The sequence below is a fragment of the Grammomys surdaster genome, unplaced genomic scaffold (genome assembly GCF_004785775.1).
Source record: "Grammomys surdaster isolate TR1022 unplaced genomic scaffold, NIH_TR_1.0 125976, whole genome shotgun sequence".
Taxonomy (NCBI): domain Eukaryota; kingdom Metazoa; phylum Chordata; class Mammalia; order Rodentia; family Muridae; genus Grammomys; species Grammomys surdaster.
In genome coordinates this window covers 2,374,823-2,392,770 of record NW_021620792.1, presented here as the reverse complement: position 1 = coordinate 2,392,770, position 17,948 = coordinate 2,374,823, and the positions used below count along the sequence as shown (strand labels likewise).

General features: G+C 55.4%; 2 protein-coding genes across 2 annotated transcripts in view; one reads left to right on the top strand and one right to left on the bottom strand.

The window, feature by feature from the left end:
* The first annotated feature begins 1,833 nt into the window (after nucleotides 1-1,833).
* Cfap73 (cilia and flagella associated protein 73) lies at nucleotides 1,834-7,889 on the top strand. Its single transcript, XM_028753896.1, has 7 exons — nucleotides 1,834-1,889; nucleotides 3,422-3,527; nucleotides 4,331-4,435; nucleotides 4,705-4,899; nucleotides 5,841-6,062; nucleotides 6,239-6,397; nucleotides 7,800-7,889. The coding sequence occupies exons 1-7, from the start codon at nucleotides 1,834-1,836 to the stop codon at nucleotides 7,887-7,889; spliced, it is 933 nt and encodes a 310-aa protein (XP_028609729.1).
* Ddx54 (DEAD-box helicase 54) overlaps nucleotides 7,628-17,948 on the bottom strand; it is a 15,316-nt gene continuing 4,995 nt past the window's right edge. The window contains exons 4-20 of the mRNA XM_028753920.1: nucleotides 17,663-17,851; nucleotides 17,521-17,570; nucleotides 16,604-16,645; nucleotides 16,392-16,487; nucleotides 15,892-16,013; nucleotides 15,741-15,802; nucleotides 15,517-15,648; nucleotides 14,447-14,657; nucleotides 12,957-13,091; nucleotides 12,447-12,677; nucleotides 12,289-12,362; nucleotides 11,575-11,772; nucleotides 10,485-10,627; nucleotides 10,288-10,401; nucleotides 9,783-9,887; nucleotides 9,200-9,315; nucleotides 7,628-9,094 (exon numbers count right to left, since the gene is read on the bottom strand). Of these exons, the coding sequence (XP_028609753.1) occupies nucleotides 8,862-9,094; nucleotides 9,200-9,315; nucleotides 9,783-9,887; nucleotides 10,288-10,401; nucleotides 10,485-10,627; nucleotides 11,575-11,772; nucleotides 12,289-12,362; nucleotides 12,447-12,677; nucleotides 12,957-13,091; nucleotides 14,447-14,657; nucleotides 15,517-15,648; nucleotides 15,741-15,802; nucleotides 15,892-16,013; nucleotides 16,392-16,487; nucleotides 16,604-16,645; nucleotides 17,521-17,570; nucleotides 17,663-17,851 (2,253 nt within the window). The 3' untranslated portion in view covers nucleotides 7,628-8,861. The remainder of the gene's footprint in view (nucleotides 9,095-9,199; nucleotides 9,316-9,782; nucleotides 9,888-10,287; nucleotides 10,402-10,484; nucleotides 10,628-11,574; nucleotides 11,773-12,288; nucleotides 12,363-12,446; nucleotides 12,678-12,956; nucleotides 13,092-14,446; nucleotides 14,658-15,516; nucleotides 15,649-15,740; nucleotides 15,803-15,891; nucleotides 16,014-16,391; nucleotides 16,488-16,603; nucleotides 16,646-17,520; nucleotides 17,571-17,662; nucleotides 17,852-17,948) is intronic.

Genomic DNA, 17,948 nt, shown 5'->3' with positions numbered 1-17,948 from the left:
TGAGCTCTATCCTGAGTCCTCATTTTTTTTTTTATTACTTTTCCTTTGGAAACCAGATCTCAGTAGGCTGCCCAGGCTGGCCTTGAACCTGCGTTATGGCCCAGCATAGCCTGGATTTCTACCTCCTGTTCTGTTTTAGACAGGGCCTTGATACGTATCCCAGGCTGGCTTAGAACTCTCCATCCTCTTGCCTCAGCCCCCTGAATACTCAGATCACAGATATGCACCAGCACAGGATGTACCCCAGTCAGATTACCAATGGGCCCAGAGTCTTGAGGTTTGGTCTTAGGTATGGTAGCCACCCAGCTTTACACATTTGCCACGGCCCATAAAAACGTGTGTGAGAAAAAAAAGGGGTGAATTTCAGGAGGTAGAAATTACACCTCCATTTTTTTTAATTAAGAAAAATGAGCTCATGATTCTTACTGGAGCCTCACATCAGGTTACACAGAAAGATAATGTGAGTAATTTAATGCAAAACGCTCCAAAGGGAGAACAAGAGTTATTTTAGATCGCTTTTTAAAAATATCCCCTAACAAAACTCCTTAGGAGTGGTTTTAAGCCACGCAGGCATTGCAAATAAGTATAGGTTGGCATAAAGCTGGAATCACAACGCTTGAGGCTGTGGAGGCACCGTGAATCTGAGGCCAGCCTAGGCTCCACAGTGAAACCTCACCTTAAATCCACCAGTCAGTTAAATCAAGACAGGTAGCTGTCTTAGTTAGGGTTTCCACTGCTGGGATGGAACACAGTGACCAAAAGCAACTTGGGAGGAACGGCTGTATTCAATCACACTTCTATATAACTGTTTATCGCCAATGGCAAGCAGGGCAGGAACCTGGAGGCAGGAGTTGATGCAGAGGCCATGGAGGGATGTTACTTACTGGCTTGCTCCCCATGGCTTGCTCAGGCTGCTTTCTTATAGAACCCAGGACCACCAGCCCAGGGATGGCTCCACCCACAGTGGGCGGGGCCCTCTCCCATCAATCACTAATTAAGAAAATGACTGACAGGCTTGTCTATAGCTGGTAGACTTTTTTTTTTTTTTTGGTACATCTTTTGGAAGCGTTTTCTCTGTTGAAGTTTCCCTCCTCCCAGACGACGTTAGCGTGTGTGAAGTTGACACAAAGCTAACCAGTGTGCCTGTAGTCACAGCATTTGTGAGATGGTGACAGGAGGCTCAATCCCCAGGTCCCATGAGGTTAAGAGAGAAAGAAGTCTCACAGAGTGTGTACACACACACACACACACACACACACACGAGCGAGCGAGAGAGAGAGAGAGAGAGAGAGAGAGAGAGATGCATTAAATACATGTAGTAAATTTGTTGCTGTTGTTTTCTCCAAGATAGGGAATTTGTGTGTGTGTGTGTGTGTGTGTGTGTGTGTGTGTAGCCCCAGCTGTCCTGGAACTCATAAAGAGTCACCAGCCTCTGTCTCCCAATGACAGGAGAGAGCTATAGCCCTGAGCCCCAGTCCAGCTCCTTTTATTCTCCCGGTGGATGAAGGAGCAAGCTGTTGCATAGTGATGCCAAACTGTACCCCGCCGAGAAGAGGCTTGGCTAGACACAGCCCCCTCACCCCCGGAAAAGGAAATATTGACCCAGGACCCATGTCCCATCCACTGCCTCCAAATTTAGATTAGAGGATAGCCTCCCTTCCTGGCTGCTGTCTGTCCCTGTCAGGGGTGTGTCCTTGGCTGCTGCCTGGCAACAGATTGTTTACTGTTGGCTGCCGTGGCAACCGTGGCTTGCTAGGCCTTGGGCTTCTGGGAGTTCCAGACAGAGCAATCCTTCTGCTTGTGCTAAGGTGGTTGGAAGACACCTGTGGGACAATGGCAGTGGCCTGGGAGGAGTATTTCCGGCTGGCCTTCAAAGAGAAACGGCTCCTGTGAGTGGCCCAAGAGAGGATGAATGGGGAAGATGGAGGGAGAGCAAGCAGAGAGGCCAGCCTTTCCTCTAGGGTCCCTGCAGCTTCATTCCTTTGAGCAGTTTTGGGGTGGGGTGCAAAAGCCCTAAGAGAATGCGTAACTCAGATAGGTCTCCCCTCCAAGATCTCGGTGAGTAAGTTAGAGCTGAGCTGGCCAGCAGCCCTGGGCTGTCAGCTTCTGAGGTGGCTAGCATGCTCCTGCCCTGAGCCTTGGCCAGTATCTCACAGAAATGAAATCCTTGAACCAGGGTGGAAAGGGATTTTCGTGTGAGCTGCTGTCCAGTGGAGAAGCTGCATTTTAAGGATGACAGCTCTGTAATGCATTGCCTCCAGACAGTGGGACCTGTATCTGTTAAGTTGGGTCCCGGGGGATGGGGGCTGGTAGACCCTTCTGATGCAGAGCTGGATGAACCTTGTTGAATGAGAGATTAGACTCTCTTTGATTCTCTCTCATCACCCCGGGGAGAGCCAGGCTCCCATAGCCAGCCTCTCTTGGACTACTCCCCACAGAGAAATGCTTCCATTGTCTCTTGTGTGTGGTTAGAGAAGAAACTTGTCCAAATCATCCCACCTGGTGACATCCCTCAGTGTGACATCCTTCCAGCTGCTGAGGTCACCTTCACCCCGCTGTCACCCTGCCCTTCACAGCTCCGCTGTGAAGCTGAATCCAGAATGGGTCCATCCCCACCTCCCATCATGCCTACCTGGATCAGAACGACATTCTTTCTCGAGTACACTAAGCCCCGTCACTGAGTACTTCCGGGCCCCAGCTCCTCAGGCCAGCCACAAGGGTTTTCTCTTCCACTCAAAACTTTCCCATGGTTCTCATCTCCGGCCACGGTCATGGCCAATGTTTTCTTTCTCCGGGGCCTGCCACAGTCTGACCTTGGATGGCTCTGATTTTAGTTTCAACCTGCCATCTCCTTTCTTCTTTAAGACATCCTTAATGGACTCGAGTGCTTCGCTGGGAGTCTGGGTGTTTCGTAGCCATTCCGTTGACCTGGACTCTGTTCCCTAAAGTGGTCAGTACAATGGTGTCTTTCATCAGAGAAACTTCCTGACTTCGTATTGACAAGTGCCTCTGGTGTACTGACTTCTATATCCCAGGGCCCACTGTGTCTAGGCATTGTATCCTATTAGTGTCCATTTTAGCTGTCCGTGGTCCTCAGGGGAGTACAGCTCCCAGGAACATGGGTTTCTGTCTGTATTCATGATGGTTGCACCCTCTGTGACAAGGACATTGCCTGCACAGAACAAGAACACAGCAAACTTGTGAACAATTAAAACTCCAGAGTGCCAGCCCCGTGCCTGTCTTCCTAACACACAAGAGGTAGAGGCTTGAGGATCAAGAGTTTAAGTCTAGCCTGGCCTACGTGAGACCTTTTAGAACAAAAGCAAACTGACTCTGTAGGTAGTGAGTGGGCCATCTCGGGCATCCCCAGGGAGTCTGCCCCCCTTCTTCTCGTTAACTCCTCCCCTTTGGGTCCCTTCAGGAAGCCACTGGAACAGGATAGGGATGACAGTTCGGCCTTGCAGCTTATACTGGAGAAGAAGAAAGAGCTAGCAGCTGCAGACCAGAGTTTGCAGGCCCAGAAGAAGGTAAGGCTTGGTTGCTAAACTTTGAGGGTTCCTCAGACACACATTGGTGGCGCCCAATCTAGGGTCTAGGGTGAGTCTACTCTGAGCTTTGATGTCCTTATCCATCAAAGGAAGATGGTGTGAGAACACTTGGTACTTGAGCGCCTACTGTGTGCAGGGCTGTACACTGACCCCTTGACCTCCAGGGTTTCACAGTTTGGAGAGGAAAAGAGGTGACTGGGTGGAGGTTGCAAGGGCTGTCAGACTCGGCGGGGGGTGGGGGTGGGGGTGGGACGGGGGAACCTCTACTCACCAATGGAACGATCAGACAAGGCTTCCTGGAGGAAGACTGAATTCAAGGACAAAGCTCAGAGAGTCATGAGGCTGGAGAGACGGCTTGGCGGTTAACAGCACTGGCTCTTTCAGAGGGATTCCAATTCAAGTTTCCGCACCCGTGTCAGGTGGCTCCCAACAGCCTGCGCTCCAGCTCCAGGGGATCCAGCGCCCTCTTCTGGCCTCTACAGACACTACACTCACATGTACACACCCCCTCCCTGAAATACACAATTCAAAACATAAAAAATACTTAAAAAAAAAAAAAGCTCAGGGAATCAGGGAATCAGGTAGCTGGAAACATGGAGTGTCTAGAGGGGAAAGGGTTGGGAGACCAGCAGGGGGGGGGGGGGCGCACCGGAAGGTTTTGTGTGCAAGATATAGAGGAGCGACACAGAATGCGCAACCTGGAGGCAGAGGCGCTGCGGCTGTGTGCCCAGCTGAAGGAGCAGATACACACACACACACCTCTAACTGCATCCTGCTCTAAGGAATTCCGCAGCACTATGAACTCGGTGGACCAACGCTGGACAGAGCTGGAACAGAAAGGGCAGGCGCTTAAGGGGTCCGTCGTCAGCTTTGACAAACAGTTGAAGGTCAGTGGAGGCTGAGGCCCGAAGGCAGGTTGCAGGGGCTCCTGCTTGACACTCTAGCGTAGCCCCAACTAGGAAAGCCACCGTGGGCGATGACCCGGGGAAGTGGGGACGTGCAGATCAGGTGGTCAGAGGTCTGAGGAGGCGCAAGGACCTCGAATCCCAGCTCGGGTGGCTTAGAGAGCAAAAGTTGTGGTTTGGTGGAGACAGAAGAGCCCCGCAAGCACCTCCAGAGTTCTGAGGCTTCCGGATCGCCACCCTTCTTCCCCCAGGAAGCTCAGACCTGGCGTGCGGCACGGAAAGCCATAGAGGAGCGGCACAGAATGCGCAGCCTGGAGGCAGAGGCGCTGCGGCTGCGTGCACAGCTGAAGGAGCTGCGGCTGAAGCGGGCGCGGCTGCTGCCGAAAGTTCAACGCCTGGAGCCCTGCGCGCGGGTGCTGGAGAGGGCGCTGGAGCAGGTGCCCAATGTGAGCAGTGCCGAGCCCATTTTACATGTCAAAAAAAAAAAAAGTTGCAGAAAGTTCACTCACACTCAAGGCCACGAAGTTAAGCAGGTGTGCGTGCGTGCGTGTACGAGCGAGCGAGAGAGAGAGAGAGAGAGAGAGAGAGAGAGAGAGAGAGGAGAGAGAGAGGAGAGAGAGAGGAGAGAGACAGAGACAGAGAGAGACAGAGACAGCTTGAAGACAGACAATAATATAAATTTTATTATTTGTGGAAGGTTAGATTTTTGGGGAGAAATGTATGTGTGTCTTTGGTTGGTTTATTGCGACAGGTTTGGTTGACTTATTTTATTTTTGAGACATGAGGATATAGCCTAGACTGGCCTTGAACTCCCTACATGGGGAAACAGTTGCTGAAACAGTTTTTCTCTGTATAGCCCAGGCTGGCCTTGAACTCAGAGATTCACCTGCCTCTGCCTCCGGAGTGCTGGGATTAAAGGGGATTAAAGGTGTGCGCCACCCCGTCCCTACCTTCAACTCTTTACTACGTTGGGCTTGGGCTGCCATCATGCTCAGCTCCATGGGGGGGGGGGGGGGAAGGGGGAAGGGCATTGAGACAGAGTCCCATTCTGTAGCCCAAGCTATCGAGATACTTGATATGTAGTCGAGGCTGGCCTTGACCTCCTCCTGCAACCCTCCTGCCTCAGCCTCCCAAATGCTGGCATTCCAGGCACCAGCCACTCAACAATGAAGTGGTGTCAAGGACAAGCTGTGGCACCTAGCCAGCTTAGTTAGCTAGGCTTGACCATGGAAGGGAGAAGGGCATGAACATAGGTCAGATGCTAATTCATTTCAGGGCCTGAGATGTCCCGTGGCACACCTGGACTGAGGACGCTGCCAGGGTGTGTTGGCAAGCCAGGTGGGCAGGGGAGGAGGATTTGCAGGCCATGTGAGTCCCCCTCATTCAGTTTCAGGAGGTTTCTGACCTGGTGGCACGCTTTGAGAGCCTGGTACAGACACAGCTGGCACTGAAGAAGGCGGAGCTCAGACGACAGGTGGAGATGGAGGTGACCCGGGAGAGGCTGCTTAGTCTGCAGAAAGAGAAGCAGGATGAGCTACTGCGTCTGAGCCAGCAACGTACTCACCTGTGTGTGAAGTTAGAGGCGGCACGGGAGCTCACACAACAGTGGGTGCGCGCCCCCGGGGGACCCACCCACTGTGCTAGCCAGGGGATTGAGGGACCAGAGACAGTGCTTGCCACCACTCCACAGAACAACTTGGGTGCACCAGTTAGGCAGATAATAGGGCCTTCCGGACTCTAGGGCCAGGTCTCCGTTCAATGGCATTCTGGGCGTGTGTTCCACAGGAAGCCAAGTGGACTGAAGTTCAGAACACGGCATCAGAAAAGATGCTGTTCCTAGGACGCGCTAGGATGGCTGTGCTCAACCTGTACCAGCTTGTTCTCCAGAAACAGGGTCGGAGGAAAGCCCTGGACGTGGAGGACATGGAGGGGCAGCTGGAGGAGGTGAGATACTCGGTAGCACTCACTGCTCAACACTTCCTTTTTGGGAAAGCCTAGAGAGGTTACCTAGAGAGGCTAAGGGCCCTTTACAAGTAGTGCCCCACTACACAGCCAGAAAACCACGCTCAGCTGCCAGGACTGTACCCACCAGGACTGCGTGTGGATCCCTGTGTTTCGTACAGTGTTGGTTAGATTCACAGAGGCCACGGTTTAATCAGGAGTTGCCCTGGTCTTTGTGATACCACATGCCAAATCCAGGAAGGTCTCGGGGTCATGTGAACCAGGTAGTCTTTGGCAGGGTGTCACATGGAGCCCAGGCTTACCCGAGATTCTCACCATGTAGCTGATTCTGAACTCCTCCCTCTCCCGAGTGTTGGGATTACAGGCGTGCTGTGCACTGTCTGACTAGCTGAGTTAGTCCCTCTTCTGTATCCCTTTGCCCCTGTGAGGAAGACTCAGGAGGGTGCTGGGTCTCAAGGGCAAGATTCACTGTCTGGCTGGCCAGAGCAGAGAACTGTTACCATCCTCACTGTCACTGCCGTGGCAAGGGATGGCTGTTCTGCTTTTTCCTTCGTTTTGTGGCCTCAATGTTTACCCAGGTGATAGACATGAGGAGGCTCCCACAGGCTGTTGTGTATGAGCTTGCCTCCAGCTCATGGCAGTGGACCTAGAGGTGTCCGTTAAGTTCCTATACATGAGCAATTAGCACCAAATGAAAGATAAGGTAATAAGCCCCATCCGAGGGAAACATGACCTCATGTGGGTGGGACACCAGGCTGACAGGGAGCCAGCTGGAAAGCTGCAAAGTGTCTCTTTAAGATTTCCTTCATGCCGGGCGGTGGTGGCGCACGCCTTTAATCCCAGCACTTGGGAGGCAGAGGCAGGCAGATTTCTGAGTTCAAGGCCAGCCTGGTCTACAGAGTGAGTTCCAGGACAGCCAGGCCTATACAGAGAAACCCTGTCTCGAAAACAAAAACAAGACAAAACAAAAATACAAAAAACAAAAAGCAAAAAACAAACAAACAAACAAAAAGATTTCCTTCAGTGGCTGGGCAAGGCAGCACACGCCTTTAACTCCAGCACTCAGGAGGCAGAACCAGGCAGAACTCTGAATTTGAGGCTAGCCTGGTTTACAGAGTGACTTCCAGGACAGACAGGACTATTGAAACCTTGTCTCCAAACACACACACACACACACAATCATTTTCAACACTTAGGAAACAGGACAGAGGCCAAGTTTGAGTTGTACTTTACCAATAAACACAACAAAGGAAACTTTTAATAGGCTGGACTAGACACGATTCAGTGCCCCTCCAGTGGGGTTTCCAGGCTCACCCCTGCTCTGGACCTCCCTTTGTGGGGGTGAGGAGAGGATGTAATCTGCCCATGTCATCCCTGTCCCCAGGTGAAGCTGTTTATCATGAACGCCTCAGCCACACTGGCCAACTGTCCCCAGGCTAAGCCCACGCCTACTCTTAAGCCAGGCGAACAGTGAAGGGGACTTGAGGACCAAGTCCCACATTTGTTGGTGTACAGGCTCAACACAACCGCTCTCTGAATATCCTTTCTCCTGGGCAAGAAGGCTCACGCCATGGGGAGCCTTCCACAGGACACTCAGTATGAACTCAGTTTTAAGTAGACAATGGGGTTGACAGCTGGGCTGGTCACTCCATCCACCACAACAGGCTGGGGACAGGCCTCTCCCAGCTGGCTGGGGGCATTGGACAAGCTCAGACTGGGCTGGTGCACTCCAAGATGGCCACTTGCTATGTACATTGGGTCTGGGGAGCAGGTGATTGTTGGTACCATCTGCTCTTCGGGCCCAACAGTGTGTGTCTGGCCTGCACTGAGGTCCAGCTGCTAGAGGATGCTTGACCCCCCCTTACCCCTCCCCGCATCCTCAAGCAAGAGGTGGGGAAAGCCACCGCAGAATGGAGGCCCTGAAGGATGGTGCCGGCTGGTTCTCTCTTCCACGTGCTGAAGGGCAATGCCACCACAGCCTTCCTCCGCCCTGCAGCAATCCTGAGCTACCTCAGGCGGGTGACTGGATCCAGTCTCATCTTCCTCACCTCAGCGGCCACCTGTCTCAGCCTTGACAATGTCTGAGATACCTTCCAACAGCCTAAGGAAGCTAGACACTCCTGGTCTACTAGACGCAATGTAAAGTTTATTACACTGAAACCCAATACGGGGTCAGGGGCATCCACATGGCCCTGATCTCTGAACCCGGCTGACTTGCAGGCTCAGGACTTGAACTCATGCCTGCTCTGCGTAGCTAGACTCCTATGCATCCTTTAAGTGTTCATCCAGTGTCCCAGTCAAAAGCAGCTGTCGCTTTCTGTGGCTATACGGCACTGCTCCCCATAGACACTGCCTCTTGTGGACGGATCTGCCAACAGCACATGGAAATACGTCCCTGATGGCCACACTCGGGCTACTGGGAAGCCCCAGGGCTAAGTCTGGCTCTTTACATCCTTTTCCTCATCTTGCCCTTCCTGGAGGGGGCACCCCGGCCAAAGGCACCCTGGCGCAGCTCCTGGGCTCGGCGGCGGTTGCGTGCTGAAAGCTGCTTCAGGCCCCCTCGCTGCAGGAAGCGCTGCTTCTGGGCTTGCCGGCGCTGCTTGAGGATCTGTTCCTTGGTCTTGAGTTCCGACCGCATGCGGCCTGTGGGTACACTGGACGCTCGGGGAAGGGATGCACCTGTCAACACAGAGATTTTGGGGGAGCTCAGCCTTCGATCCATGTTCATCCCTGCACCTCACCGCGCCTGGCTTTCTCCCTATTCACACCACCTGCCCTGCCCACCTTGACTACGACCTCGCTTTCCACCTCTGCGGGGCCCAGGGCCTCGCTGGTTGGATGACCCTTCTTCCTCGGAGTCCCGGTCATCAATTTTCTGCTTCTGCTTCCACTTCTGGTAGCTGAAAACCTCGTTAAGGAATTAACAAGTAGCAACCAAGTTGGGGAGAAGACCCTTATTAGGGGGTGCTGAGGAAGCCACTCGGCCCTATCCCAGGCGCACCCCCCTCCTATAGGAGCACCAGCTGAACACCCGGCCCCACCCCCAGATGCAGCCCCTCCTGTAGAGCAGCAGCTACACGCCCAGCCCCAACCCCAAACAGCCCTTCCTACAGGAACAGCAGCTTAACGCCCGGCCCTGCCCCTATTCCTGGCCCCTCCTATAGGAACAGCAGCTGATCGCCTGGCTCCGCCCCTATTCCTGGCCCCTCCTATAGGAACAGCAGCTGATCGCCTGGCTCCGCCCCTATTCCTGGCCCCTCCTATAGGAGCAGCAACTGAATGCCCAGCCCCGCCCCCAGACCTGGCCCCTCCTATAGGAGCAGGAGGCCGCCTGGCCCCGCCCCTCCACAGCCCAGTCTCAGGATACAGGTCGCGCTTGTAAGAGCTGCTGATATACCGGCCACTCTCTGTCTTGATCTTTTTCTTGTCCTCTTGGCCTGACTGCCCCACAAACCGTTTCTTCTTCCGGTCCCTGAAAGGGAGATGGGAGGTTCTACTTTGAGGAACCCGTTCCCTCACTTACGCGTCAACTGTAAGTCAGTAGAGGATTAAAGGAAAAGAGCCAGCCACCTCTGGTCTGCACCGGACACAGTTCCTCAACCACCTCGCCACCTTCCCTGGACAGCCCAAGTCTCAAAAGGAGCATGGGGGTTGGAGACGTGGGGCTCGATCCCCACATCACATTCGAGCCCTGTGTGTGTTGGGGGAGCTGCATCAGAGTCCTTGTGGGAACAGCAGGTAAGAGGCCTGCCAGGAAAGGCCAGCTACCAAACACGGGCGTACGGAGCAGGGAAGGAGTCGCCACCTTACTCTGAGCAGTCAAAAGGGGACCCAGAAGACCACGCCTGGTGGCACAGGGGCCGATCACTCACCACTTGAGCTGCTGCCGACCCCGGCTCATGTTCTGCGCTTCATCCCCCATCAGGTCGAGGACAGCACCAGCCACCTGCTGCTCGAAGGCCCCCCCAGCCCCGCTGACACTCAGCCTGCAGGTTCAAGTGGGAGATTTGATTAACGGGGCCCAGACCCTCTGTCCACACCCCATGCTGGGCCCTTAGCTCACACTCACCCCCGCTCACTGTCGAAATCCTTGGGCCGGTAGGGGACGTAAAACTCCTGGTCTCGCTGACAGGCCTCCTTCCTCCGCCGCTTGGCTCCTTGGCTGGGTCCTGGCCTTGACCGTTTCTGGCCCACAACCTCTGTGAAGACACCCTGGAAGGCAGAGGCCCACAGAGTCATCCTTGTGGCTTTGAGGAGTCCCACTAGAACCAAGAGGCCAGGACTTCCTTTGTCCTCTGCCAGAAGACGTCTCCCTGTGTCCTCACCTGCAGTCACCCTTGGAGAGCAGGCAGGAGGGGCGGGGCTGGCAATATGCCACCATGCTCAGTCCCGGCCCTGACTGCACTTGGTGATGGTTCCTTCTATACAAATGGGATGCACCCAGGGTTTTGTGGCTGCGTCTTCAGACTATGGCTCTCCCTGCCTCACTGAGACAGGAGAGATGGTGTGCAGGGGTGGACACCATCCTCCAGCCCCACCTCCTAGGGCAGTTCTCCCACAGGACCTCACGCTGAGCAGCTTAGCTTAGCCACAGCCCAAGCCACAACATCCAGGAAAGGGGCTCTTTTTTTCTTAAGATTTTATTTTTAGAGGTGTGTGTGTGTGTGTGTGTATGTGTGTACATACACAGGGGTGCTGGATCCCCTTGAACTGGATACAGGCAGTTGTGAGCATGGAATGTGATGCTGGGAACAGAACACCAATCCCCTGTGAGAGCAGAGGCCTTTGTCGATTTTGAGACAGGGTCTCAGTTTGGAGACCTGTTTTCAGGCTGGCCCTGAACTGACAGAGATGTGTAAGCCTGTGCTGCCCAAGTGCTGGTATCAAAGGCCCACCCGGTAGAACATGGGCTCTTAACTGCCTAATTGCTGAGGCAGCTCTTATCCAAGACAGTACCACGCTGTAGCTTAGGCTGCCCTTGAACTTGTGGCTATCCTCCTGCCTTCGTCTCCACACCCCCATTCTGCAGACTGTAAGCTGAGATGGTCCTCCACTTCCACAGACAGCATGGGGAGATGGAACTGCACCACTGCCTGTCCTGTGGGCTTCTGGGACCTAGCTGCGTGTCCCCCAGCACCAGCTTCCCCCACAGCCCACACCTCTACAGTCTCAACCATGTCCTCCTCTTCCTCTTCCTTCTGAGGCAGCTCCTTCTGGGGGACTGGGCCAGCCGGGCCTTCCTGCCTTTCCTGACGCCCCTGCTGGAAGCTGGCAATAGCTTTTCGGTCCCTCTGCCGCTTGGCTCGCATCATCTGGCTGCTTGGGTCCTTGCTGGAGGCATTGATCTCAAAGATGGTCTGCAAAAGGATACCACGTTTACCGACTACTACCCACCTACTCCCAGCCCTACCCTAAGCCAGCTGCGACTTGTATGGATACTCATCAAGTCTTCACTGTGAGAGGTGGAACCCTAGATATCCGTAATGCACAATTAGAGGGAGGCCCAGAGAAAGTGGCTGTCTTGCCCAAGGCCACGCAGCTAAGAACAGTCAGAACCCGGACCTGAGACTCAGGGCACTGGACTTTGAACCAGTGGTTACTGGTTTATCCGTGTCACTTTGCTTGTGCCACTGGTCACCTGGTTGGGCTCTCCTTGCCTCTGTACCCAAGCCCCGTTGCACATGCCTGCCCGTGGCTACTCAGGAGGAATGAATGGGTAAGGGAGGGTCAAGACTGGGATCCGGAAGGCAGAGAACACACCACATCCCTCAGGAGATCCGATCTATCTTTGAGTGATGGGAGGTGACCACACACGGACCAGCCGTGGGTCGCAGGAACTCCCCCCACCCCCGTGTGGCCCCCTGTTCACTCACTGTGCGCGCGCGATAGTTTTTGATGCTGTCCACCAGCCTGAGTCGCTGCAGCTCTCCCTCCTCAAAGCACGAGCCTACAGGGGCAGGACGTGCGTCAGGCCAGGCTGGGCTTTAAAGAGCCAGTCCCCCCTATTCCACTCCACCCTGCCCAATCTCACTGAAGAGTGGGTGCAAGCCCAGCTCAGCCAGGTCCAGTTCCTTCGCTCTCTTGATGGACTCAGGCGAGGGCGCCGGGCGTGAGCGCACATACTGCTGCTGAGAGTTGTTGGCCACACGCTGCAGGCACTGAAGGTCCAGTGATGCCTCCATGGCGGTCTGCAGGCTGCTGTCCTCGTCATCCACTATACTCTGTGGTACCCGACCCAGCACTCCGTCCCTGGCAGCCGCGCCTGCCAGCAACAAGGCACATCGAGGAGTCGGCCTACAATCTATCCTGCATGGCCTATGGACTCCAGGACAACAGCCTCGGACAAGAGGGACATTTAGAGTGGCATGCTCAACCAGACCCCATTCTGGCAACAATAGCCCAAGAGTAGCCCCAGCACCCAGCACCTAGCACCTCCCAGGACACAGTCAGATCCAGCAGCCGTCTCCTGAAGCCAGACCACCGCACCCCCACCTGCCCATGACTTTCACGGGGACCTGAGCCCTGTCCAGCCTCGCCTCACCTGAAGGCTCCTCATGAGGCCGGGCTAGGGTGACAGAGCGGCCCAGGAACAGGTGTAGGTCAAGCAGGTAGGGGACCTCGTCTGGGGCCACCAAGGAATAGGCTGTGCCACTTCGGCCTGCTCGGGCCACACGGCCTGGGGGAGGAAAAGTTGAGTTTCAGCCATGGGACCCCCAACTCCGAGGCCTAGAGCTAGGCCAGGGCCTTTCCTGGACTGCTGTCCCACCTACAGGGTAGGTGGTCAGGTGTGGGCACAGGCGAGTACTGAGTGATCAAAAGTGGGGCAAGTACCCCTCAGGACCAGGACTCAAAGTCTTGGCCACTCCCACTTTGGGAGGATTTTTTTTTTCCCAAGGAATAATTAAGACTGGAAATTCTCACAAAAAAAGGTTTGGGCCAGACCTTCCCGAAGGTGTCAGGACAGAGGACTGACTGGCCAACAAGCCGATAACCCTCAGGGAATTACAGAGCTGAGCACAGGGGAGCTCCGCCCGGCCCACCACTTGTTTGTACAATAAAGTTTTACTGGCACACAGCCAGGCCCACTCATTTACATATTCCCAGTGGAACTTTCCGCTAACACCGGAGCCTGAATTAGCTACAACCAAGGTGGTATAGTGCACCATGTGAAAACTGTCACCACTCAGCCCTTTACTGAAGACGGGCCGCCCATGAAGGAGGACGTCACAGTAAATGAAAACAGCTGTAAATGCTAGAGACTGGAACAGCGGCAGCTGGTAGGAACCAGCCCAACGTGACCTCAGCTCAGTGTGGAGTGAGTTATAGGTATCACATTTCAGCCAGGCTTCTTATGGGTGACAGGGTCTATCTAGCCTTGGCTGGCCTCGAACTCCCGAGCCTCCTGCTTCAGCATCCTAAGTGCTATGACCACAGACATGGCCTGCCACGCCCAGTTCTCTCCCTTGTCTCCCCTCATTTGCTGGTTTCAGTGGCAGGGGTCTGTCATGTGGCACCAGAGGAATTCCCCCAGTAGCTCTGGAAACTCCCCAGACGGGGAGCCAACCAGTCCAGAGAGCAGGGGAGACCCGGAGCCAGCAGGCAGCCACCAGCAAGGTCGGGATGTGGGTCTCACAGCAGGAGACCCGGCCAGGGTCCCCGGTGGGCCTTACAGTGAAGGACACAGACGCCCAGAGCTGCCATCCTCTGCCTGGTAGATGTGCATGAATCCAGTCACACTCAGCCTTAGAGAACAGCTCTAAGAATCCCCATGCCCAGCTTTGCCCCATGCGTATTTTTATCTGTCTGCATTGATGAACAGCACACAACTTGGTCTGTGGCAGTTGGCCCAGCATGAGCGACACCATGGATTCTGTTCCCAACACCGCAAGGAAGGAAGCTCTGGGAGCTGAGCTACCTGTCAGGATCAACCTAATGGACATTACTTAAGGCCTCAGTTTCCCCAGATTCCCAGCTGCCAGCATGGTCCAGTGGCTCCCTCCCGAAGTCCCCCAGTGCAGCCAAGCTCCTCACCCACTCGGTGCAGGAAGAGCTTGCCCTTGGCAGGGAAGCTGTAGTTGATGACGTTGTCCAGCAGTGGGATATCCAGGCCCCGGGCGGCCAGGTCAGTCACGATGAGGGTGGAGCATTTGTTGTGTGTAAACTTTGCCAAGTTGATCTTGCGGGCCGTCTGGTCCAAGGCACTGTAGATGTGGGCGCAGCTCACACCCTGGCCCGTCAGCAGCTGTGGAGAGCGAAGGTGGTGAGGCGGGGAAGGCTTGCAGGAGCAAGGGCTGCAGGCTGGGCCGAGGCCAGGGCGCCATGCACTGTGGGTCTGAACCCGCAGCACTGCTGGCTGGCCTGACGGCCCCCTGCATCAGCATCAAAGCAGCTCCCATCGCCTCCCAGCTCTGCAGGGCTGCTGGATCCTGTGTGACCATGAGCAAATGACTCAGGCTCTCTGTGCCTCACAAGACTAAATGGTTCGTGCACCATGGAGGAGCAAGCCTGAAACACAGGAAGCCCGTGGGAGCACCAACCGCTCTCTCCATGTTACTATTTTAGTCTCAGACGCTCAGGGGGAGGAAGGCACCGTTAACATGTTGGGTAAATGAGAGTCAGACACCCGTGTCCTCAACGGGGCCCAGGTGTGCCTACTGGGGCGAGACAGTGGTTAGGCAGCCCCTCCCCCAGCCTTCCAGGCTGCTGGGACTCCCCAGACTTGCATCTAGCTGAGGGTCACACAGGTGTGAATGCACAGAAGAGGCCAAGGGCCCATACCACCCTGCTCACACGCTAGCATTCTGTCTAGGCACTGGGCACATCACAAACTGGAAATTCAGCCCCCCAAATTCAGGCCCGCTGGGAGCTGCTGCAGATGATCTGGACAGAAAGCCAGAAAGATCAAAACCAACTCGGGTGAGCCGACAGGAGCTGCACCCTCACGAATGGGACTGACGGTGTGTGGGAAAAAGCCCCACCCAGGCTCATGGGCGCTCCGTTGCTGCCCTCTGGTGGCCTCCTTTGGAAGTGCAACTCTGGGCACCAGAGGAAGCTGGTTTGAGACCCCCACGGGTTTCTCCATCCCGAGAGCCCTGGCTCACCTCTGTGAGGTACTCCGCATGGTGCTTTGTGGCTACGAACACCACGGTCTGGTCCTGGGGCCGAACGACATTGTGCAGCAGGTAGAGGAGCACAGCAGCCTTGCTGTCCTCACGCACGAGGAGGAAGGAGGTCTGAGGGGAGAGGGATGGACGTGGGCTCCTGGCCACGGGCTGGCTGGCTCTGCCTGGCCACTAGCCTGAGGAAGGGGCCCAACACGGCCTACCTTGAGCTGCTCATTGAGCTTGGCGTCTACGTCCAGGCGGATGAGCACGGGCTCTGTGAGGCCTGTTGGGGTGTGGGGGAGATTGCAGGGGTCACAGAGGGGTAGCCCCCAGCCCCCACCCTGAGTCCAGCACCGAGGTCCACTGGCTCACCTGCCCGTGCAAATTCCACCAGCAGTTTGGGCAGTGTGGCTGAGAACAGCACCGTCTGGTGGCCTCCAGGCAGGCGGCCTATGATCTCCTGCAGCTGCTCGGCAAAGCCCATCTCAAAGAGCCTGCAGGGGACAGTGGGCCGGGAGGGTCAGTGGTAGGCTTCTATCATAAAGAGCTCGGAACCCCAGCTACCCTCACTCCAGAACCCCGGCCATGTGGTACTGTTAATCTGTGTGTCTGTGTCTCTGCTGTAGGGGAGTGAACTCAGCCTTACGCATCCTCAGTGAGCACTCTCTACTGCTCACGGACGGACACCATGGACTGTAGCATCCTCCTCAGCACTAAGTCATAAACTTACAACGACCCGCGTAGATGCCCCAGGGATGGGACTACTCAAACACTCATCCACATCTCCCCAGCAGACCTAGTCTCCTGGGGCCTCCCTTCTCTGCTTCCTGGGCCCTGGGGACAGTTGCTCAGGGGTAAACCCGTGGCCTCACCTGTCTGCTTCGTCGAAAACCACATACTCCACACTCTGAAGCTTTAAGTTCATCTCCACAGCCACATGCACAAGGCGCCCAGGGGTGGCGATGATTCTGGAAGGAATACACAGGCCAGGTCACCAAAGGCCCAGGGTCCACTACAGCCCCCAACACCCTCCACGCCACCCTCCGGGAAGGGATCCAGTCATCACCTTCCATCCACAACTCACATGTCAGGGTTCTCGTGCAGGGCTGCAAACTGGTCCTCCATTCTAGGGGGAAAGCAAAGGCAGCCTGAGAACACGGCGCTTCTGAGTCTGTCCCTCCCCTACCCCACAGCCAGGGATTCCCACATCTCGCCACGGAACACACACTATAGGTACTGAAGTGAGAAATGCCTCACATGCGACACCTGGACAAGGCACTGCCCACTCTGAGAAACAATCGAGAACCTTAGGACACTGGGTTCCTCTCTGGCTCCAGACACAGCAAAGTGCCGCCAACCCACAGCGCCGCCTAGTGACTCAGCCTGGGAATACCAGCTTCCCATAGAACCCTAGCTCCCCTATGGCTAAGCGTCTGTCCCTGGCCCCTGGTGCTGGTATAGACGTGAGGATCCAGGTTCCGTGTAGCTCGGGGAGGCTAGGCTTTCTGACAATCACAGACTACACCCCTTGGGAGAAGCGAGAACAGGGGAGCAGAAAAGACTCAGCACTCAGAGAATGTCGTGTCCTGTATAATCACAGTCTCAAACTCCCTGACCCAACACCGTAAGCTGATGGGTCCCTCTGTCTGTCCCAGCTTCCACCACGTGACCACCCCCACCCCTCACCCCCACGGCCAGCTTGTCTGAACACAGAGAAGCTGCTGTTATTAACTAGCAACTTGGCTGGGCGGTGGTGGCGCACACCTTTAATCCCAGCACTTGGGAGGCAGAGGCAGGCGGATCTCTGAGTTCGAGGCCAGCCTGGTCTACAGAGTGAGTTCCAGGACAGCCAGGGCTACACAGAGAAACCCTGTCTCGAAAAACCAAAAAAAAAAGAAAAGAAAAGAAAAAAAGAAAACTAACTCAGGCCCACAAAGGGAACCGTGAGGCACGCGTTGTGCCTGTTCAAGGAGGCTGGGACTTGGGGTAAGGAGTCCTTACTTGTCTCCACCCAGGATCAGGGCGGTCTTGAGGCCGGTGAACTTGCCCAGCTGTGGAGAGGGGAGACAGAGGGATCAAAGGTAGGCGAGGGCCAGCCGCCTCTGCCTCCTCGTGGCCTCCCACCAGGCCCAGCCACGCATACCTCCTTGGTGAACTTCATGGTCTGCAGGGCCAGCTCCCGGGTGGGTGAGAGGATGAGGGCCCGAGCCCCCGTCTGTGCGCTGTGTGCCTTCAGCCGCTCAAACATCGGCAGGAGGAAGCAGGCCGTCTTGCCGCTGCCCGTCCGGGCCATGGCCACCACGTCCTTGCGGTCCAAGATCACGGGGATAGTCTGTCAGACACAGGATAGAGGGGATAGTCTGTCAGACACAGGATAGAGGAGATAGTCTGTCAGACACAGGATAGAGGGGATAGTCTGTCAGACACAG